Raw genomic sequence first — 24615 nt, 5'->3', positions numbered from 1 at the left:
GGGTAAGGTTGTGGAAGTATGAACCTTTTCACTAGCACTGGGAAGATGTGGATTTAACATAACTACTTAGCCTATGATTTCCAAAGATTTTAATGAGTTAGGTACCCAGCTCATGCTGGATTTCAATAAGATATGAACCTCAATGCCTTTTACAAAACACTTTTGAAAATCCAAGCCCAAAAAATATGATCTCCCTCCCCATGCCCCTTTTCTTTTTTGGTAAGCATACCTGTGATCCCTTTAGCTAGAGTCAGCTGAGGCTGCAGCAGCCCTCAAAAAACTTCAGGGGAAAGGAAAGGGAAGAACGTGTATACTTGCTCTCATTTCCTAAAAGGAATCTGGAACTGTTTTTACTTAAAGGAGAATGAGCCCAGGAACACCAAGAGGAAGGAGGCAGTGGCAAAGTGAGCATAACACCTCCTCTAGGAACCTGGAACTTTTTGAAAAGGTGAAGAGAGAGACGTGGGAGGAGCAGCTTGAAAAGAAACATCTCCTTACTGAAAGCCAAGAAAACTGTGAGAAGAGGGAAGCTCCTTCCCCTTTATCATTGAAGAAAAATGAGTTGGGGAAGTGGGGAATTACAGAGTTGTACTAGGAATTTGGCAGGCTGGTTGCTGACCCTAGCCTTGACCACTCCAGCCTCTGAGAGGGTTGCTGCATGACCTAGAGCCATTTATCCCCCACCCCTTATGCACCTCTCTTAGAAGCCTTTTATCTTGTGTTTTTATGATCACCTAATTCCTATTTGTTAGTCTGTGGTAAAAACACAACTTTCTGTCAGTGAAAAATTAGTATGAGCTTACTGAAGCTTCTTCAAGAACATGCCAGTTTCTCAGATTGCCATGGCCCTGCAATGGTGTCAAAATCTACCTGGATCAGTTTATTCTTCCATGTGCATTCAGAAGGAAAAAGTGAGGGCCTGGAAGAGGCCCCTGAAGTTTAGGGGGAAAAAAATAAAAAGACTAATGCTGGCCTTTCACACATCAGTCACTTGTATGGTCATTTGTATCAGTGAGTTGCCCTGCACCATAAAACTCATTTAGCTGACATAAACACTGAAAAAAATTGCAGAAATAATCTGCAGAAAGCCCTTCTTAAGTACTTCTGTCAGCTTTCTTTCTTTGATAAGTATAATGCATGCTCCATAATTTTGATCTACCCTATCCCCTATTTTCAAATAAAGAAAAGTAAATGCACAAGTATAAACAAACTGGCTGGTTTAACCCAAAACTGTAGTTTGGCATAGTAGGGATTTCTACTTTTAAAAAAAAAGGGGGGGGGGGGAAGAGCAGCATGGTATAAGGGGATGAGGAGAAATGTGGGGAGTAAAAAAGGGAGAAAAAAGAAGAAAAGCAAAAAAATCAACCCCTATTTTTTTCAGATTTGGGAAAGTAGAATTAAAAAACTATACATATTTTTATTTTAAAAAAGAGCAACAACTTTGAAAAAATATTTTCATGAAAATCCAGTTCATTTTATAGGAGTTTTCTCTCATTAAAAAATGTGAAAGGTATACTACAGAACTAATTAGCTAACTGTAAAATGTTTGTTGGGACATTGACACACTTTTTACCTTAGACTGTACCAGAACAGCAAAAACCCAGTGTGTAAGATTTCATTTGACAAAGGTCTGGATTTTTTTTACAGTTTCAAAGAACAAATTGAATTTACTTAGCTGTATAATTTGTATTAATACTTCCATTAAGGATTTATGAAATCCACAGCATAACTGAAGAATCACAAATATGTTTACTTATACAAGCAACACTCACCATTCATGGGGGATACATTCTTGTATCCCCCACGAATGGTGAAATCTGCGAATAAGGCACTGCATTCATGAATGCAGTGCTCCCAGCAGCTGGGGGTGGGGGGGGGCACTGCTCCAGCAGGAGCCTGGCGGCGGGAACCTGGAGGCAGCATGTGCAGAGCTCCCGAGGAGCTCCTGTAAGTGTATAAAGTGTATTTAAAATACAGGTTTGGCATTCATGAATATTTGAAACCACAAATGCTAAACCTGCAAATAGCGAAGGTTTCCTGTATAGATAGTAGACTAATGCCATGTACAGACATTCAGCTTCTCATGGGAGAGTTGCTGCTCTCCCAGAAGAAACCACAAGTTTATAGATGTTCAAGATTTTTTTCCCAGGGTAAAAACAGCTTCTCCAGGAGAAAAATAACCTGGGAACAACCAGGATTAAATCATTCTCCCAAGAGAAAAAAAAAATGCTTCATGTTTTCTTTTGAAAGAAGCCATGGCATGGGAACTTCCTCCTCACCCCCAGGATACAGTGGGCTGCTCACTGGACTCTTTTGCTTTAGAGCAGAACACACTCTATTCACAATCCTTCTTCATGCTGCAGAAAGACACAGACTGACTGATCAGACTGCGTCAGCCGATCAAGGCTGCCCTGTGCCTTACTGTTATCTGTTGCCAGGCAGATTTGGGAGCAGACAAGGGTGCACACTAGGGCTAAGTAAAATTTCACTGGGTGTTTCGTTTTGAAGCTGCTTCGACTCATTTTGAGCTTGAAACAGCAAAATCAAAATGAAACAAAAGACTTTGAAACAGGCTCGAAATGAAACGAGGGTGCTCAAAACATTTTGAAAGTTTTGAAACATTGAGTTTTGAAGCTGGGTTTGCTTGCAGGGAAAAAGAAACTAAGGTGAGGGAGGGGGAAGAGGAAAGAAGAACTGCTCTCATATTGACATGTGTAGCTGGCCAGTGACTGTGATCCTTCCCTGAGGTCCCTTCCAATCCTTGTGCTCTGGGGGAGAGACAAAAAAACAGCATAAAAAGCAGCATTGTTTGAACTGAGCTTTCTCCCTACCTTGGGGTCAGTTACTGAGCTGTGTCTTCCAGCAGCTCAGCAGTGTCAGAGAAAGGCTATCACTTCCTACTTGCTAGCCTGTTACTAGTAAGTGGGATCCAATATTTTTTGTTTTCCTAATACCCTTTTATTATTATATTCATTCATTCCTATTATTATATTCATTTGTCCCTCCCCCAAAATCCTTTTTCTTTTTGTTAGTCTATTTTGATTCTTTTCCCTCAGAAAAGAAATCTATGCTCTCCCTCACCGTGTGCATTCCATTTACTATGCAGGGAAGCACAGCATATATTGCATATAATATAAAATTTATTCAGGAACACATACTACATACATTTATATATTTTATTTATTATGTAAATACATACATACAATTATCTATATATATTACATAAATACAGATTACATTACAGAAGAACACACAGATTTTCTAGCACACCAAACACACTATGAAACACTATGAAGTGTGCTGGAAAGGCAGCTGGCAAGCCTTCAGGGAGGGGCAGAAGAAGGGGTAGAAAGAGAGCTGGAAGTTCCCCCCTACCCGCCAAACTGAGATGCAGCTTCTTTCCTACAACTAGCAAGCATGAGGTTTCCAATTCTACTGGCAGCAAGAAGGGAGCAGTGCCACTGCCTGAGTCTGCATCCCCTCCAGGATCACCAGCCATAACCCCCCCCACCATCACCATGACACAACAAGCAGCACCAGCGTGACCATCTCCTCCACCCCCATTTCACTTCCCACCCTGAGCCTTCCAGTGTCAAATGAAGAGCTGGAGCTGGATCTGAGTGTCATAGGAAAGGGAATTCTGGGGAAGGAGGGGGAATCATCTGAGTTTGTGCTCCACACCCCTCAAGTTTCCCCCAAAGCCAGGTCTCCTTCCCCAGAAGACACTTCAGAGGAGGTTGAAGTAGAGGTTGTGGAGGCAAGTGGCTCATCTGAGTCTGCTTCTCCTGTTGCTGTGCCTTTGCCTGATGAGGAGGGGGGAAAGGCAGCATCCACACATACACCCATAACCCAGAAGCGAATGAGTAGTGTGGTCTGGGATCAGTTTGAGCTGGCAGATGATCCCACATATGCTATCTGCCTGCACTGCTGAGCCAAAACCAGCCAGGGCAAGGGAACAAAACACATGAGCACCACAGGGATGCTGATGCATCTCTGCAGGCACCACTCCCTTGCCCTTGCTCCTCCTCAGCCTGGCACCAGTGGGAGCATGCCCAAAACAAAGTCCCCCTCTCACTCCAAAGCACCCATACCCTGAAGCAGAGGCAGGCCACTCTGGAACAGTTGGGAAAGGCGGACAGAAAGCGGGGCATGATGAAAAGGTGAGTGACATCACCCAGAGCATTGGGGAGATGCTTGCTGTGGATGGCCAGCCCTTCTCCTTAGTTGAGTGGCCAGGGTTAAGGCGACTCATGGCACTCATGGCCTCATCTTACCAAGTACCCACACACAACACCTTCAGCAAGACAGTGGTGCCCTCCCTGTATGAGGCATGCAGGCAGTACTTGAGGGCGGAGCTATGCAAGGCAGGTCCACAAGTGGCCTTACACTTCACCTTGGACATCGGGAGCAACCAGGGTGGAGATCATTCCTACCTCTCCCTCACAGGGCACTGGTGTGACCATTCAGACTGTCGGTGGGCTCTCCTTCAAGCCGAGGTGATGGATGAGTCCCACATAGCAACGAAGATCATGGGGGCCATGAACTGCTTGATGCAGGGGTGACTCATTGGGCAGGGGGAGCTCAACTGTGGATTCATGTCCACCAACAATGAGGCCAATATGATCAAGGCAGTCCATGATGCCAACTTTTCAGGCATCTGCTGTGTGGTACACAAGATCCACCTCATTTTCAGGGATACCTTGGAGGGGGACAGGGCTGCCAGCAATGGTGCCAGCACCACCAGCAAGCTCATTTCAAAATGCAGGAAGCTGGCAAGCTATCTAAACTGGTATCTTTTAGTAGACCAACTGAATAGTTGGATAAATATATCTTAGTAAGCTTTTGGGTTGAAAAAAACCTTTGTCAGGCTGAGGAAGCAGCCTGAAGGAATAGTAAAGAAGCCAGAGGCTTCTATTCCTTCCATCCAGGAAGAGCACACACACCAACTGCAGATGTTTCCTCAGCCTGACAAAGGTTTTTTCAACCCAAAAGCTTGCTAAGATATATTTCTCCAACTATTCAGTTGGTTTACTAAAAGATACTAGATTAGATTGACCCAAGGAAAGGACCTTTTCTGCCAGTGCCATGTCCTTAGATCAACACCCATAGCACCTGTCCCCGGTCTGCTGACCGGAAGGAGGCAGGGTCCTAGGCACACCTAAGTCCCAGGGCTAGGGCTGACAGGGAGAGTTCTCTGGCAGCTACTGGAGAAGAAGTTCCTGCAGGAAAGGAAAAAAAAGTTCTGTGACAGTTTGGCTGCCTGAGATACTGCTAGTACTACTGTGCTGCAGTGCACTGCTTACCTGTTGTCATTTAAAGTGATGTACCAGGCTGAGGCTGTAGGGGAGGAGGAAGCCTCATTGGGGCACACTACCATATCATGTAGAGGCCCCAGTGCCAGGGAGGGCACGCCTTAACACACACATAAAGTCACACAAGTTTTACTTGTCAGCAGCTTGAAGTGCAGTTTCCCAGAAACCCCTGCACCTATCTCCTTGAAACCTGGCAGGCTTCATGGCCTCAGCAGAGGTTACCATGATGCTTTACAGGCTTTGTGGCCTCAGCAGAGGCTACTCTCTGTGCTGTTTTCACTTGAATCAGACAAGACATTACAAAGTTATAGGCATTTTTGTGATTCCACATTTTAGCCTATGGGCGAAACGTCGAAACACATTGAAACAGCAAAACAGTTTTGATGAAATGAAATGGAACAGTGCTTTGAAATGAAAGAAAACAATGAAATGAAACACTGTCCCTTTGAAATGGCAAAATGGAAGTTGAACTAGAACTGTGCTGTTTCACAGAGCCCTAGTGCACACATGCTCTGCACGCCCTCTATCTGTGCTGCATCAGCAATGTAAGTTCTCTTCACTTCAGGGGCTTAGCATGTGAATGTCTGTTCGGGCATCACCAGGTAAGTTTTTCTACCAGAAGAACAAACCTGGGCAAGTTCTCTCAGATTCTTTGAATAGGAGTATGAAGCTTGGGCCTACCATAGAAGGAGGGAATCTCTTGGGTTTCTGAGTCAAATCCTCTGCTATCTTGCATAGTCTTATGGGGTGTGGGACAGAGCCAGCTCATCTAGGGGGGCACAGAGAGGGGGTGGTGGCTCCCGCTGCTGCACGTGACCTGGGTGGTCATAGGGGCTCTGTGCCCCCAGATCTGCACTGGGCAGGGCAGGCTGCTGCTGCAGGCTGGGGCTGCATCAGGTTCTTCCTGGCAGGGGCTGGGCTGGGCAGCACTAGGTCCGGAGAGCAGTGGCAGCAGCATTGGGTGTGGGGCTATGGGGGGACTGCAGCCACCCCAAAATTTGCTGTAGCCTCCCCAACCCTCCCTCCCAGTGCCGCCACTGCCTGCCCCAAGTGCAGCACTGCCCAGCCCCCACTGGGAAGAGCCTGGTGTAGCTTTCTGGCCCCAGCCTCTTGCCCCCAAGAGGACACAGGAGCCATGTGCCCAGGATCTGCGTGTAGGGCAGGGCAGGTTGCCACTATGGGCTGGGGAGCTGTGCTGGGCTCTTCCCAGAAGGGGGTGGGGTGGGGGTGGGGCTGGGCCAAGTTGCACTGAGGGCAGGTGGTGGTGCCTCTGGGAGGGGGAGGAGTGGGGGACTACAGCACATTTTTGGGAGGCTTCAGCACTCCGTTAGCCACCCTCCATGGCCCCCCTCCCAGTGCCACTGCCACCTGCCCTGAGTGCAGCACGGCTGAACCCCAGCCCCTGTTGGGAAGATGCTGGTGCCACCCTGACCCCAGCCTGCAGCAGCAGCTTGCCCTACCCTGCACAGATCCAGAGACACTCCCCCCCCCCCACTGCATGCCTCCTGGGGTGCACGTAGTAGCAGAAGCTGCAGCCTCCCAGATGAGCTGCTCATGGCTCAGTTCCACACCCTGCCCTACCCCAGCTGTGCAGTGCCTACCACTCCCCCAGACCCAGCCACAGCCCCACTCCCTCCTTCACCACTGTGTGCACCCCTCCCCACCCCTGCTGCAGCCACTGGAAACCCATGAACAGGTTGCCTTGTGGCCCTACTGCTGCCCCACCTTTGGGGGGGGGACTAAGCCTTGTTAGCCCCGCCTTCTGCTACCTATGCATCTAGCACACTGTGAAGGTCAACAAATGGAAGCTATAGAGAACCAAAAAAGGAAGTGAGTTCTACAGATTAGGTCCAAGATTTTTAAAAGCCATTACTGATTTATGGAGCCTGTAACTAGAAGACAGGATCATGTTACTAGAAAGGAGAAGGCACAGCAAGCTAGCCTGGCTGTGTAGGTAAGCAGGCAGCTGAAACAAGCTTAGTTGCACAACAATAGGTGGGAGGAATAGAGCAGACTCCAGGCAACCATAGGATAAGGGCTACAAGATGCTGAGCTAAGCTGCAGCTAGGAGGAGCAAGCTTCCCATTAGAATGAAAGAGGAACATCTGTAGAGGGCTAGGGAGTCACTTGACCCAAAGGGGCAATGTTCTGTGGCACCCAAACCCCACCCCTGGAGAAATGTATGGAGAGAAGGCCAGTCCTTTACAGGAAATAAGAGCTCTCAGGAAGGAGGAGCTTCATAAGACACCCTGGTAAACCCCAAAATGCCTTGTAGATAGAGAAGCGACAGCCCCACAGAAGGAGAGCTGACCAAATAGATGTTTTACCCAGAATGGGAAAAGGGGTTTGTTTGTTTGTTAATCTAAAGTAGCTGCTTGTCTTTGTGTTCTGATTAAGCAGCTAAGGATGAGATGTGGCTGATAGGGAAGGAAAATAGGCCACAGGGGTACCTGCAGGCATGTGAGGTCTTGAGCTCTGGCAGGGACAGGAGCACAAGGCACAGGTAGATGAAAGGCAAGAGGGTCAAAGCCTGAGGCAGGAAGGGCAACAGAGGTGGGCTGAGGCTGAGAGGGCCAGGCCCAGAACCCAAAAATTTTGAGACCAGGTCCAGGAGCCCAGAGCCTGAGAAGGGCAAGACAGAGATTGGCACCCAGAAGCCAAGGTCCAGCAGAATGGACCCAGGCTAGGGGGGCCAGGTAGAGCCAGAAAAATGGGGCTAAAGCTTGGAAGGCCAAAGCCTTAACAAAAGTTTTGATGCTTGAGAGAGCCAAGCATTGTGGTAGAGCAGGCAGCTCCACTGAAGTGTTAACGTATAGCATCTGCGAGGTGTGGGTATGTCTAGTGGGGCAAAGGGAGGCCACAAACAAATCCCTTAAGGCACTTGGTGTTCCAGGGTAACAATAGGGCTGGAGGGGCCACGATGGATTGGATGAAGGCAGATTTGCAGTACAGTGGACTCACTCCAGGCCCTTGGGGCAGCCTCCCAACCTTTTTGTTTTGTTTTTTTGAACAACATCAAGGTGTGGCAGACAAGCAATAGGGAAGGACCCCCTAGGAAGATCAGACTGAGCAGGAGCCATGTGTCTACCGAGGGCACCATAGCACCACTGGGCACAGGTCCTGTCACAGAGCACAACTTGAGATGCTTTGAAAGGCAGCTTTTTTTCAAAAATTGCCAAGCACCTGCCTTCCAAAGAACATCTGAATTTGTGCATCAAAAAACATAAAATAATTTGATCTAACATCTTCCATATTTTGCCAACAGCATCCTCTTATATGGCACAATTTCTCTCTCTAATGCCTCTGTTAATCACAGCTGCCACTTTATAAAGCACAGAGGAAATGTAATGTGTTAATCTGGTAACCTGGGACCCAAACTACTGTATTAATTTCTTCATAGGTCAAAACTAGCACATTAAACTCCACCTGGAAGCCAATGGGTACTAGGTACTAGTATAAAAAGAGAAGCCATTTGTTTTCAAAACTTCACATAACTGAGGAAAACTGATAGTCCAAACCTTTTGAGGATGATCTTGGTATGATCCAGGATGTGTATGATTGTTAGAAGGGTAGAGAATAGTGTATGACTCCTATCTAGGGAAAATACATTGAGTGTATGGAAACAAATACAATGGCATAAAATATTTTCTTTTCTAAACTTCAAGCATGAATTATTTCAAGCTGTGACCCAAATGCTGAAATGCACATCTTGCTGGAAAATAAATATATATTTTAATGTAGTGAGGAACCTAGAAGAAAAAAAAAGTTCATGACATTTGAGAAAATTGTTGATTATTTCTTTAGACTTGATTTATCTTTCTTTAGATTTAAAGCATTTTCCCCTTTCATAAAAATACAGTGTCACTTACCACATTGATAAGCATTTGAATCCCTTATGTTGACTACAGTATTGTTTTCTGCAATCTGCCTGTTCCTAACTCAGCCTCTTATTCCATTATAATGCTTGAATGATTCACAGGCAATGTTTCCAATCCACTTTTCCTAGCTCGTGAAACTTTTTAACGAAATGTTAGCATTTGCAGGCACCAGATGTTTTGACATAAGGAGAAGCAGTATGTAAATTTTAATCCATGCTAGGAACAATAGCCTGCAGGCAACTTTTTCTTATTACATGAATCATATACTTAACCACAATGTGGTGGATTACATCAAAATCATCACCATCCTGAATATAGTACACTTGTCTTGTGGTTGCCAATTAATGAAACTGATATATATTTAACTTGATGGGTATCAGTGATTTAACCAATAAGCCTTATCATACTTCACTACTGTATTCCCCTTAATAATTAGATTTTTGGACCTGCAACTGATTAGTATCAAAACTTCACAGGTTTTGCTTTAATCTCCCATTGGTTGTCAATACAAATGATGCTTACATCAAACCTGATTAGCTGCCATTTACTCTAATATCACTATTTTTAATCAAGTAGTTAAGTGCATAGTGCTTTTCCTAATCCTTTTTAATAATTTCTGATTTGATTTCCCGATGTTGTTTGTTTCATCATCAGAGGGCATGAATCAACGTGAGGATGAGACCTCCTATCTTTGTAGGTAAATGAGGTGATCCGAGCAACTCACAGACAGCACTGTGCATCTTTCATGATCAAATCCTAAATGTGTACAAAAACAGTGTTTCCTTTCTTTGGCTCTTCCCTGAAATTAGGTTTGTAAGTAAAATTACAACTGTATCATATATCTGAACCATTCGGGGTATCTTAATTAACAGATTAATGGAACAAAAAAAGCTAGCTAGTATTTATTTAAAATGAAATGCTCATCTAGCACTGCAGAAAATACTATGACAACCAAAATTTAAAAGAACTAAATGAAATACTAGAAAACCATGGCCAAATATATATTACTACTATTTCATAATTTTTGCATCATTCATATACCTAAAATGCCAAATACATGCTATAGACAGCAGCACTTTTGATATGAGGTATTCAAAATACTCAACACAAATTCTTACTTAATTCATTTAGTAAGGGTATCTTTTTAGTGCCAAAATGCTGCCTAATTATCAGCTTTAAAAATGTTTTACATCTTAAAATACAATATTCTGTTTATCCTAGATTGTCTGGGGAACATCTAGTACATTAAAAGGTTTTTGTAGAGCTTCTTAGCGATTTAACTGATACTATCATGCCTGCTAGCAATTTTGCAACATTCTGAAAACACTTTCCATAAATCAAAGCCTTAGCAGCAGGAATAAGCAGATGGCAGGAGAACATATTAAAGAATATATCAATTATTTTCATTAATGGGAGGCTACTGGATCATGATGTATCATAATGGACTAAATGGTTAGCAGTTGTTAAGAGTGTTGTCTATTAAGTATTTCCTTAGATGTTCTTAGTGATGCTATTATAATGTCTTGCAGTAACATTCTTAGTGAGTCTTTGTTTCACAAGGGACATATAAAAAAGATGTTTTAATTTCTTTAATTGTATTCATATAATAAACATAAAGTACCAGCAAACACAAAATGTATTTTCTATAAAGACTGCATGTACAGTATGTACTAAAATACATTCTGTCACATACATTTACTTAGAAAACAAGATACTGTATGATTAACAATGAAAAATAGCAATTATCATAAAAATATTCTACTGTCTCATAATAGTAATGTAAATGCCTTTGCTGATCTAACAGCCTTAACATAATTTTAAATTACAATAATTTTACATCCTCCATTCATGTATACAGCCCTATTAAAGTCAAAAGGTATTATAACAATGTTCTTATTAAGATTAAATGACTGAATTATATTTAGTCCTTTAAACTATAAGGCAACTGCATTCCTGTTTGTTAAAATGTTTGCACTTACTTTAGCCTTTTACACAGTATCCACACAGGCAGTGAAATAATTTAGATCTCTTTTCTTTGTATAGTATCTATATCCATTTCATTAATTAAACAAGATGGTAATATTTCAGCTGCCTTTGGTTTTGTATAATTATCAGCTCACTGGTTCATGTACACTGTAAGAATACAACCACCATTTTTACTAGAAATAGGCAAAAAATCCTTAAATATACTGGGGGGAATGGTTTTCCCCCAAACTAGTAGAAATTAAAGTCTTTAAATTTCCTTCTGAAGGCTTTATTCATAATACACCAGACTTCATCAAACAAAGCTGTATTAGAAATAATTTGGACATACTTTTAATGCATCAAACCCTGGAGACCTAGCACAGATTTTATTCCTGTAAAACTCTCATTGACATTGAAAGAAGTTTTTTTTTCCTGAGTTAGGACTTCAGGATTTGTTCCCATATTCATAAAAAACCCTTTTCTGTGTTCAAGATTACAAGCACTGCACCATGCTGTAAAAAGTCTGAAGCTTTAAAGCCATCATGCTAAGTCTGAGTTGGGAGAATTTGCTATTTTAGGGAATTTGGAATAGCGAAACCAACATATAGAGGGCCGTGGATGTGCTGAATACCTTTCTGAAGCTTCCTTAACTGTGTAGCTTTCCATTGACCTTCTCATAAGCATTAAGATTTATACTAAAAGATCAAACCATACTGGGAAACTATAGCCTCTGACACAAAAGAGCCAGGTGAATGTTATCCTCTCTCAGGGATGCATTCCCTTATAGCGGGTTAGAGGAAATCTTTTTCACCTTGTGTAACCACCTATAGTAGTAACACAACAGCTCTCACTGAATTAAACTAATTCATGAAAATCCTAATCACAATCTGAAATGACAATTTCCCATTGGAAACATAATTCAATTGCACTGAAAGAGAATTACCATCACACATATACACATAGTGTTTCTATGAATGACTGCAGCTTGGGAAGAGTAGTCTCTCTGCATATTTACTGACAGATACTGCAGGACAGTATATAGCAATAGAAGTGACTGCTAGCCTGTGTTAGGTTTTTCATGCAGAAAAAAAATCTGATGTTTTATACTGAGGGAATTGTCAGAAGAATGAAAATGAACTTAAAAAAAAATAATGGGTGCACTGAAATATTTTTAAGATGGTACTTGTAAAAAAGATGAAATTCAGGATTTTTTTTAAGTCAATGCAGTCCAAAAGTATGGTCTATCTCCCATGTACAAATTAAATGGGAAAATCATGTAACACATTCATATTTAATTCATTTTTCTCCACTGTGAGCAAATCCATGCTGGTGTATTTAAATCTAATGTAGTAGAAACTACAAGGACAAATGCCAATTGGTTAGCCATCTATCTTCTCCCTTCTTCACATGAAATGGACAACATGAATCCTAAATTAGGTGCCTGGGCATAAATGTTACTTTTGTTGTATCATGTTTCAGATTTGACTTTCATTTTGTAATCTGTGGACTCTCTGGCATGGTGGGTTATGCCCCAAGTTTACTGAACAACTCTAATTAAAATGGCTCTTCTTCCTATATCCAGTTACCTTTGGTTAATATTCATTTGCACTCCCATCCCCACTTCCAAGATTTAAAAAAATAAACAAAAAAAACCCAAACCTCTGCATCAGCTGTTATTTTTTGTTAATTGTATTGTAGCAACACAGTTAGGAGCCTCCACCAAGGCATGTTGAGCTAAACATGTATATGCACATGACAAAAATGTGGTTTCTTTGTACCAAAGAACTTATTGTCTAAATGACTGCATTTATACAGTCTAACAGAACTCTTTAAATACACTAAAAAACTGATATGATTTCTTTAGATAGAAGTTGATTAGTTTTTGCCACATGGTGAAATTCCCAGTGAGTTAGTAGAAAATCCAAGTGAAATTCCAATGAGCAGGTAAAATTCCAGTTAAGAAAAAAAATGCCAAAACACAAGAATTTAGAACTGATGGGGTGTGCTATGACCCTTGTAAACCATGTAGTTCAGTGAAACCATCTATACAGCAGCGTGTATAACACTTATGAAGGTCCTACTTGCCAACTTTGCACAATTTCTAAATAATAATAATAATAAAGACGACATGAGAAGTAAAGGCCTACGCATTTAAAATCCAAGTCAAATAATAGCCTGATTGAATCCCTTTTTGCTGCAACACTTCACATGATGCTTCTTTAGGAAGGTTCTGGGAGAGCAAAACTGAACACAACAGTTCTCATTTTTAAGAATATTTTACCTTTCACAAAAACCCCCAAAACAAATACTTTTGGTTTATTTGAAAAAAGAACTGCAAAGAACTTGTGCCAGCTTATTTTCCAATGTATTAGTATTAAATTGATTGTACTTAATCTACTCCAAAAATATATAATCACACTCCAAAATTTCACCGCATACGAAGATGATGCGTCTTCTGCCTGTCCTCTAACTGCTAAAGCTCTAAGTCAAATCCATATGTTTTGAATGCCCATTACTAGCATGTGAATGTGATAAAGGAGTGGATCAGAACAACAGCTTCAGGAATATTTCCTTTGGCTCCAGACACTACTTATCTTTTTGATAATGAATCTAGAGGCAAATTTAAAGTGAAATTCTCTGCCAAAATGCATGCAAGGGAATGTAGTACATCTCATCCTCCACATCCAACTGGATCAAAAATATTGGTATAGAGTTAGGACTTGTCCCTTTAGAAAAACCCTACTATGCCATCAAAGGAACCAAGACACACTTTATGGCTTGAAAAAGTTTTCTTGGAAAATACAGTATCCTATTATTCAATTGTGATTAGCCACCATCAAAGAAGGACACCACCTGGGTACATGACAAATAACTGATATTGCTATTAGCAACAGTGGCTGTTTTAATTTATACTAATTGTAACACTGAATATCTCCATTGCATCCCATACATGCAGGGCGCGTCTACACATGCACCCAACTACACAGCTGTTACTGCACAGTCATTTAGTACTTGCTTTAGCAAGTTGTTACTGTACAGTCCCAGAGGCGCCCAAGTCGTTTTTGACCCTACTGTGCAGTAGCATCGGCATCATGATTCGTGTCTGCCAACTGTGCGTTGCCGTAGCTCGTCACTATGGTGACATAGCGTCTCATGTAGACACGCCCACATGCACTCTTACTTTATTCTGTTGACTAAGTAATCTCTTTTTAAATTGCTGAAACCTGATCTGTATCTGTCCAATAAATGTGGTTTTTGTTTGATTGCTTTTTTTATCCCTATTGTTATATTTCTGGTTTTCTTTGGTAACACTAAAATGCACAATAATAAGTACTGAATGTTTGATATTTTCTATAGGTGAATAAAAACTGAAATATGGATTCAAAAAACAACTTTATGAACTTTGTGGTCTTATTTTAAATACAAGTGCATGCAGTTCATGCAGCATTAGTCTCCCACCTTTTATAATGATTTTAACATCTCTATTGTAAGTAGATCACATTCAAACATTTCCCCATTGCAGTTCATGTTACATAGCTATTGGTTTTATTCAAATTTTCTATTTTTCACTTTTAAAGAAATTAATAAATGCTTACAACTAAAAGTCTTGAATAAATTTGGGAGAAATGAGTACTAAATTCAACAGTGTATTTGAGTATAATTTTGTGACATGGTTTTGTGGGAACTATTTTAATACTTCTGTGAGAATAGAAGAAAAGATGGAAAAAAAAACAAACCTTTCTGGTAAATAAAGAAGGATCTGTAGCTAGTTCCAGGATAAGGAGATACAACTCTATTGTTCTATGAAGTTTGCCTCAGCTAAACCCTACTCACACAACAGCTTGTTACCACAACAGTTCTTTGTTTTCTTATTTGAAGTAAGCACCAACATCAAACTTAAATTCATAACACAATTTTTTAGCACCAGCAAATGATTAAAAAAATATCATCAGGGCCTATCTAGTTCTACAAATCATCTCCATCATCGGTACTAAAGCTACTTCTCCGACTACTCTCTTTTGATGCAGCAGGTGATGTGGAAGACAAGAGTGGATCTGTTCCAAATGGCGATATTGTGTCATCGAGTAAAATTTCCTCTAACCTTTGTTCTTCTTTTAAAGCGGCACTAAAAGAGAGATCTGTGAAGTGCGAAAGTGGATCGGAAAAGGCTATCGATCCATCACAAATGTCAGAACTTGGTCCATGAGTCAGAGCCATTTGCTGAGAATAGTCTATGACATTCTCTTCTGGATATGTCTGTTGCTTGATGACTTGGGCAGCTAAATCCACAGCAGCGAGTGAAGACATGACTGGCAGACCATGAGCACGAGCCTGGATTTCTAGTTCCTACCATTTAAAAAAAAAGATAATGATTTAAAAATAAGTCTGATTTCTTCAGAACCACAGTAGATAACAGCATTCATACACAGAATATGTACACATTAATGATAATTCTTAATTCAATTTTGACAATATGTTTAAAAATGCAATATGTGTATAATCCAGGATAATAACAATGAGTAACACACGCCAGTTTTCTTTTTAACTCTCATCCTGTTGTTAAATAGATCTCCTATGGGAACATGAGAGATATGACAGCCCCCCTAATACTATTACCTACAGTACTGAACCACTTTAAAGTGATAGAAAAATGCTGCAGACATTTCTACTCGTTAATTATCCACAAGGATTCAGGACTCCTATCAGGAGAAATAACAGGTATCTTACCCAATGATATATATGTGTGTGCACATATATTTCTTTAAATCTGGCATCTCAAGGTATGGAAGGCCATATTCTGATACTTCATGTCACATGAGCAGATGATGTGTGACTTAATATAACATGGCACAACATACCCCAAGGCAATGCAATGCCGTGGAATTTTTACAAAGGGGAAAAGAAGATACGGGAGAGGATTTAGTGTCCAATATTGTTTTAGGAAATGTTTTTCCTTTCTTTATTTTTAATTTTTTTCTCTAGTAATAATGTGGATAGTATAAGGCCGCAATGTTCTTTCAAATACTTTACTGGTCTTTCTCTACACGTTACCTTATATAAATCCTAATGATTAAAGGAATTTCTTAAAAATCAATGAAAAAAAATGAACACAAAAAACACAATTTTACAAATCTGTTTCTATTTTTATATGAAAACGTGTACCTTTGTCACAAGGCCAATGAATTTTTAGCAAATGGTATTTTGGAAAAAATTATGTAGGTGAATAAAATTGGATGAGGGATAAGTATTGAGGAAGCTTTGTAGTTCATAGTAACAGTCTTATACAAACCTGAATTCGAAGTAGAAGTCTTCTGTTAGCCTGCTCTAATTTCTTCTGTCTGTGTTCTAATTCTCTGGCTCTCTGTTGTTCTTTTTGTAGCCACTTGATGTACTCCACTGATGCTTTTAAAATAGTTCCTTTGTTCCAGCGCATATCACTGCAGAATGTAGAGATAACCTTTTCACAATTGTGCATGTCAGCAGAATTCATAAGAACTTACAAAATCTTTTACATTAATATGAAATAATGATTTACATGACTATTATTCACTCTTAGATATTATTGCTTCTGAATGGAAATTTTAATAGAATAGTTAAGAAGCCCTTATATAGTAAAATTAATCCCAGAATGAAAATAAGTGTCAAAAGAAAGTAATAAAGTGACTTTTTGTGGGAGAGCTAAATGCAATATCATGATTCTACCATTACAGTTTTTATATTTTTAGTGAAAATTGCTTTTATTATTAACTCTAAGATTAAAATCTATGTGCAGTATTTCTGCATTAATGAACTAGGAAATATACATTACTGAAGACTTAAGCCTAAATTTTTAAAGATCATTTCAAATATACTACTCCTTTTACCTGACTTTCTAATGAGGTTGCTTTTATGCTTGTTGGGAAAAAAAATGGTCTGTGCTGAATGCTGATCTTCACTGACGATAGAGGTGGCAAATCACAGTTTAGCAATCACACTGTGTAACACGACAAAACTGACTCATTCAAACCCTTTGACAACAGCTGAAAAAACATATACCGGGTTAAGTAGACAACTGATATAAATCCCAACTGAAAATAAACACATCCTTGACAAGGATGAGATGATCCTTGGCCCTGATCTAGCAAAGCCCTTATGCACACATTTAATTTTAAATTCACAAGTGATCCCATAAAGTCAGTGGGCTTATTCATGTGCTTAAAATAAGCATGCACTCCAGGACATTTGCTGGATCACTGGCCTTGAAACAAGAAAAAGTTTTATTAAGGATGTCAATTTTTTTAATAAAAGTTTGAAAATTTTATAATACAGGTAAGAATACAGCTGGCATTATAGATAAGGATGGTCTAACTTCAAGGCCAGAAAGTCAATACAAATTTAAACAGAGGAAAGGACTCACATGAGCCCTGCAATGGGTGTAAAAACTGACTGGTGAAAGCTTGTAGGAAGGTGGATCACTTCTTAGATTCTGAACCAAAGGTGTGTACTTGGATACTTGCTACGTATGGTGAAAATAATATAAATTATGAAAACAAATCAATAGTCTAAACTGCTGTTTAGATTGCAAACTCTGAAAAACACTGAAATTATACTTCTTCTACTATTTTAAGGAAAGCCTTTGAAAATGCTATTCATACATACACACCTGTGGTGAGTAAAATATAATATTTCCTTCATTCTCAAGTAAAAGGGTGAGTGACTATATTTTGCAAGTGCCTTAGTGAATTTTGATGGCAGTTTTGGAAAAAGATAAGGGAATGATAATATCTATAACATGTCCTTCAGGGAAACACATCCACAATCCTCCTAGGTACATAAGGTCACCCCCTCATATTAAAGGACAGAATAATACCATGCAAATTTTATGACTACTTGCACTTAACTAGCTCAGCTTGAAAAAAAAAAATACAACACTACAAAATTAGTTGCAAAGACACAGTATTTGGCAATTTGGAAATACTTTGGATGGGGTGAGGGAACAAATTTATTTACAACTACTGAGTATAGGTATGAAGTCTGGCAAAAAAATATCACAGAGGTGCTCCAGGTAATCACAGACATTATGAATTAAAACAGGAAAATTTTGACAAAAATATTTTTCAGTGAATATTTCCCTTAGATCTAATAATAAACCATATATTATGGGCTGCACTTTGAACTCACTAATCAGTTATTTGCAAGCTTTTTCCCCCCCCCCATAGTATTAATAACCCTAATTATCATATTCTGAATTTTGCTGACTTCTCATAATGGTGCTGGCTGGACAGTTTGAATTTCCTCTGATATAATGGTGCTAATTTTTCTCTTACTTTAAGATAAATCTTCACTGTGAACCTAATTGCCAGATTTAGATATCTAGTGGAGATAGATCTAGTCGACTCGCAAGTGCTAAGGAATAAATGCTACATAACTTGTAACGTGACATTTACACGTTTGAAGGGATTGTCCCTACTTTTGTGAACCCTGATAAAAAGCCTCCGGCCCCTGAGATACTCTTCTAGTAAGGAATTCTGAATCTTTCCTTTAAACTCTGGAAACTCAGAACTGAACTACATCACTGACAGTTTCTTAAGTTTGTTATCCAACAAGTTCATTGTTCAATACCTGAGAGAAAGTACAGAATTCTTCCCAATTGGCAAATGTGAGAGAGTGTGTGTATGCACGTATATGCACACACATGCCACACTATACATCATTGGTGGGATGTTTTGCTAAATAAGAATACTAAATCCCAATGTGCCAGTATTTTTATGACATATACTGATGTCTGTTTTCTCTCTGCGGATGCCCTCTCATCCCCCAATATACCTCAGGTACATAATGACATCTTCCTTGTATGGATACGAGGGAAGGAATCTCTAGAAAAAATTTCACCAGATCTTTAATAACTTCCACCACTCCATCACACAACTCTGGAATACTCCACCTAGCAAATTTATTTCATAAACACTACAGAGAAGGTTTGCAATGGCCACAGTCCCACCACATTGTATCAGAAACCAACCAACTGCTACACCTAACCTCATGCCACCAGCTTTCATCCTAAACACACCACTAGATCCATCTACAGACAAGCTTGATGATACACCTGTATCTGCTCTGATCTCATCAACCAGCATGCACATCTTGAGGATCTGAAGCAGGGATTCCTACAATTATAATACAACTCCAAAACTGTAGCCACTCAGATCAACAAAGCCAGACTTAGTCCTTGCATCAACCTGCTACAGTGTTAACCCTGGGACAAGAAAAATAGGGTCCCTCCCCCAACACTCCATTGCTGACCTCAGGATTGCTGTTCTCAGGCAGCAAACATTTAAAAATTGATTTGAATGGGGAATTGTGAAACAAGAAATCACCCACAGGCTGGATTGTGTTAAGTATGGTTTATATATGGACTATGGATTCTTATTCCATTACCTAGATTAGTTTTTGCGACTCCCTTGTTCCTATGGGTTTATTGCTTGCTTGTTCACCTCTCCCAGCACTGCCCCCTGCCCCTCTTCCCTCTCTCCCATCTTCCCCTGCCCTTCTACCTTTGTATTCAAATCATTCTTTATGTTTTATACATTGGTATATGCAAGTCCTTTCACAGCATCTGATGAAGTGAGCTCCAACTTACTGAGATGAAGTGTGCACTATATATATCTAATTTAGTTACTCTATAAGGTGCAAATCTACTCTGCCTATAGCTAAATTTTCCAGAGCCTGAAGGGGATACAGCCTTAAATACGCTAGAACAGATTCAGTGGAAGGCATGAAACAACAATGCATTAATCTGGTTTAAGCTGAGCTCCATCCATACTCTTTTAAACTGGCAGATGGGCAAGTAATAAAAAAGCCTCTGCGCTGCCTCTATATGAAACTGTTTTTTGCTTGTGCTGGTTTTCTTCAGCATCTTTACCCATGGTAACGGAATGGAGCATAGAAAAGCCATATCAGAATACTGTCTGTCTAGGGTATCCCCTATTGGAAGGGCAGGAACATAATCCATCAGGATAGTGCCCAATTGGCAGAATAGTGTGGGAAAATGTGCTTGCATAGGTATTATCAACAGTATGTGCCACAAGAGACAGCCAGCCCGTGTGTGTGGCAGGTGGCAGACTGGGAAGGGAACAAGCAGCACAGTGGTAGATAGTAGGGCTGTGTGAAACACCATTGTTTTGTTTCAACATCCATTTTGAAGGGACAGTGTTTCAATTTCATCTTTTCATTTCATCGAAACCATTTCACTGTTTTGATGCATTTCGATGTATTGCCCATAGGCTATAATAGGAAATCACAAAAATGCCTACAACTTTGTCATTTCTTTCCTGATACTGATGAAAATTGCACTCTTCTGAGGTCATGAAGCCTGCAGTGTCAAGGAGATGGGTACAGAGTTTTCTGAGAAACTGTACCTCAAACTGCAAAAAAGCAAAACTTGTCATACTTGCTGGCAGTGGCAGCCTCCTGTCATCTGGTGCACAGATCCAGGGGCCCACACCCCTGGGAGGGCTGCAGGGCTGTGCAAGACTCCTCTTGGGGGTGCAGGCCTCTGGATCTGTGCCAGATGACAGGAGGCTACCGCTACCACTTGGGACCAGTGCTGGGTGCATGGAGCTCAGCCTGGCAGCGGGAGGTGGAGAGCAGCCCTGGCTCTGCCCACCTCCCACCACCAGGCTGCACTCCATGGGGCTGGCAGAGCTGATCGAAGCACAACCCTGGCTGTGCCCACTTCCTGCTGCTGGGCTACACTCCATGGGGCTGCAGAGCCACTTGAGGTGCAGCCCAGCGGTGGGAAATGGGCAGAATCAGGGCTGCGCTCCACCTCCCACTGCTGGGCTGTGCTCCGTGGGGCTCTGCAGCCCCATGGAATGTAGCCCAGCAGCAGGAAGTGGGCACAGCCAGGGTTGTGCTCCAATCGGCTCTGCCAGCCTTACAGAGCCACAGCCCAGTGGTGGGAGGCAGGGAGAGCCAGGGCTGTGCTCCACCTCCCACCGCCCGGCTGAGCTCCATGGGGCTGCAGAGCTGCTTGGAGCACAGTCCTGGCTCTCCCCATCACTGAGCTGCTTCGAAACTTGAAATGTTTTGAATGCCCTCATTTCATTTTGAAGTTGTTTTGAAGCTTTTTGTTTCATTTCAATTTCACTGCTTTGAGCTTGAAACACATCAAAACAGCTTTGAACCAAAACACTTGGCAAAATTTCACACAGCCCTAGTAGATGGGCCAAGGAGCAAAAAGGAGAGCATTAGATTAGGCAAGGAGCATAGGGCAGGAAGCAAAAAGCAGAGCAGCATCTTGGGCACGGAGCAGTAAACTGGGCAGCAGATCAAGTAAGGGAAGGGGATTGGAGTGGCACATGGGGAGGGCAGGGAGCCAATTTGTGGCATGCCTACCAAAAAAAGATATTAAAAAGGGATACTGTATGAGAATATTATAGGTCTTATACATCATCCTTTTATTTATTTATGGTAACTGAAAGATAAAAATTGTCATGGGAATTTTTTAATTCAATTCTTGTTTTTCAATTTTTTCTATGATAAATCTGAAATTCTAAATTAAGATGCAGATATGTGAAACGTAACTTAAATGGCATTGCAAAATTCATCTTTATTGCTCCATAATCGTTTCCATGTCAGCCATGCTCCAGTTACAGATAAAATTATGACTCTCAAGTTATCAGCCCTATAAACTCATTTGGGAATGAGCAGTAGGTATTAATGATTTTATTTTTTAATAAAACATTTTAAAATAATATTTAAAAAAATCAGTTATATTTTTAAAATATTTGGAAATAGCACATTGTGTATCTAGCTAGCATATAGAACTGCTGAGCTCTTATTCTTCACTCTTGTTCCTCCATTTCCTTTCTAGTATTCGTCACATTAATTTTTATCTTATCGCATTAATACCTACACATGTGAATAACTCTTCAATTGAGCTCAATCCTAAATGTTTTCAAGATTGGGCTTCTAACTGTAAATTCTTTGTGTGTGTCAGGACACTATTCAACATAGTGGAACTTAAGTCCTGATCAGGGCACCTGGATGCTACTATAATAATAATAATTTGTCCTTAAATTAGTATAATGAATATGTTATACAATTGTTACTGTTATTATGGACTAATTTAAATAACTGCAGTGTCTCAGGAAGGCCTGACTCAACTATAAAAGTAAACAACAGATATACAATGTCTTCGAAATCACTCAGGGTGATGACAGATGTGGAAAACCCCCCCAAAACAAAACAGCGCTTTATCAGAAGAGGCAGTGCATTAGTTCAACCCAGCTCCGCAGCGTGTATATAGATCAGGCATTTCAGCAGGGATTTTTGGCAATTTTATCTAAAGCTGATTCAGTCACTATTAGATAAAAGTGCTGAAAAGCCCCACTGAAGCTCCCAATAAATACAGATGTTGGGCAAGTTGGGTCCAATTAATGTGATGCCTCTTCTGGGGATGCACTGTGCTTGGTGCGAGGGTGCACCAAGCTTAAAGCATCATTGGGGGGGGGAGGGGGGGTTCACATTGGTAAGCAGCCTCAGTCTTACTACATTAGCCATTTCCAACTTCACCAACTGAAAACAACAAATGCCCACTAACTTCATTATACTCTCTCCCAAACCACTCATGTCTATTCAGGAATAAGAAACAAAGCCATTGGCCAGCTTGTTCTTAGCTGGTCTAAATCAAAGTAGTTTTATTGAAGTCAACACAGTATCAGCAGCTCAATGAGGCTGAAGATCCAACCTCATGGAACAAACATGTCCCATATATTTTTAATACAAAGTAATGATGAACTCAGTTTGTGAACAAGTTTTAGGTTGAATGTTGCTTTTATCAATCATAGCTTGGGCAAAGCAACAATAAACAAATCAATTCAAATCAGAGTATATTTATGAACACTCCCAGTTCCTCAAAAGAAATTAGTCAAAAAATATGCAGATGTATTTGAAGGGTTCAATTCTGAACCTCTTTGTTGACTTGTATCAGACAACTTGTATGAGTAAGTGCTATTCAGTGCAGCCCACTCAAAGCAAATCTGCTTTTATATCATCACTATACATGGACCGCTATTTACATAACATTTAATAATTGATGCAGAAAGCCAGAAGAACTTTGTCTATCAAGGCTTTCCACAGACATACAACAATTCAAAATACAGCAGGCAACAGACAGACACTGAATGCATAGAGAAGGTGACAGCAATCCATTTATTCTTCCCTGAAGGCTTAGGGAATCTGTGAACTTCTCATATCAACAATATTAGGTTGGAATTCTCAGATGAAGGGCTTTTCTCTTGTTATTTCTGGTCATTCCAGTCTGTTTGGAAATATCATGGGAAAGATGTTCACGTTCCAGCACAACTTGGAGCCTGGTTTATTCAGCTCAACCTGGAAATCCATATATTTAAATAAACTAGTTTTGAGTTTCAACAAAATACCAAATGGTATTTGGGTTTCTCCTGTTTGAGTTTTAAAATATTTGACCATCTATTTATGGTTTTACATTTCTGAAGCACCTAACACTTAGCTCTATCTATTTACTGAAAATTAAACTAAAAAGTGCTTTGCAATTTAATTGAGCCAAGATTCCTACCACCAATTCCTTCCCCCTGATAAAGTGAATTTAGAATCTTCATCCCTTTAAATCACATAAACTATAACCCAAATTACAAAATTAAATAAAAAAGTAGTAAAGAGGTTTTAGCAGAAACGTAAGACCCCCACTGAATCTCAGCTGAATGCAAATAAGTTGGTCATAAAAACAACATAATAAGAGGAAGATACAAATCATACCTTTCTCTTTGCAGTTACATCACTAGTTTCAAAAGCATTTTTTAAATTAATAAATGAGGTGTAAATGGTGCATTTGAGAAAATGTCATGGAGGGATAATACATGACAATATAGAGAAAGTCTTTAGGAGATAATAAATATCTATCTTTTTACATAAAAGGAAGAGCAACCTAGGAGCATAAGAAGGAAAACAAGAACAGTGGTGTGTGTATATATATACCCATACTATATATATAGTATGGGAACACTTGGAGGTAGTGAAAGGGAAGGACTATGCCATGGAGTAAATAATTGTTCAGATGCACTGAGCCTATTAGATTAATTTGTATTTACAACTGAAGATAAACTTCATGTGCATTAATCCTTTGATCCTTTTCATCTGACCAAGCATAAGTAAAATTGGACTGGGGCCTACCTTTTCAAAAATGACTAGTGAATTTGGATGCCACATTTTGGATGCCAAATGAAGATTGTGATAACCTGTCCTCTGAAAATGAGGTTTCTTAAAAAGGTGTCAAATAGGACATCTGAAAAAACAGAAGCACCCAAATTCACTGATCACTTTTGAAAGTATGAGCTTGTGCGACTGTCACACCAAGCCTGTCATGTTGACAGAATAAGAAAAGAAAAAATATGACCTCTTCATTATCATTGCCCAAAACCTTTTCATAAAGCAACACT

At 40.3% G+C, this 24615-nt stretch overlaps 1 protein-coding gene across 2 annotated transcripts in view; it reads right to left on the bottom strand.

The window, feature by feature from the left end:
- Positions 1–10764: 10764 nt before the first annotated feature.
- TFEC (transcription factor EC) overlaps positions 10765–24615 on the bottom strand; it is an 86207-nt gene continuing 72356 nt past the window's right edge. For both annotated transcript variants that reach the window (XM_059725953.1, XM_019492244.2), the window contains 2 exons: positions 16446–16593; positions 10765–15502 (listed from right to left, as the gene is read on the bottom strand). In XM_059725953.1, coding sequence (XP_059581936.1) covers positions 15122–15502; positions 16446–16593 — 529 coding nt within the window. In that variant the 3' untranslated portion in view covers positions 10765–15121. The remainder of the gene's footprint in view (positions 15503–16445; positions 16594–24615) is intronic.

Source organism: Alligator mississippiensis, chromosome 4 (genome assembly GCF_030867095.1).
Source record: "Alligator mississippiensis isolate rAllMis1 chromosome 4, rAllMis1, whole genome shotgun sequence".
NCBI lineage: Eukaryota > Metazoa > Chordata > Crocodylia > Alligatoridae > Alligator > Alligator mississippiensis.
Note: the sequence above shows the minus strand (reverse complement) of the source record. Positions and strands in the feature narration are given on the sequence as shown.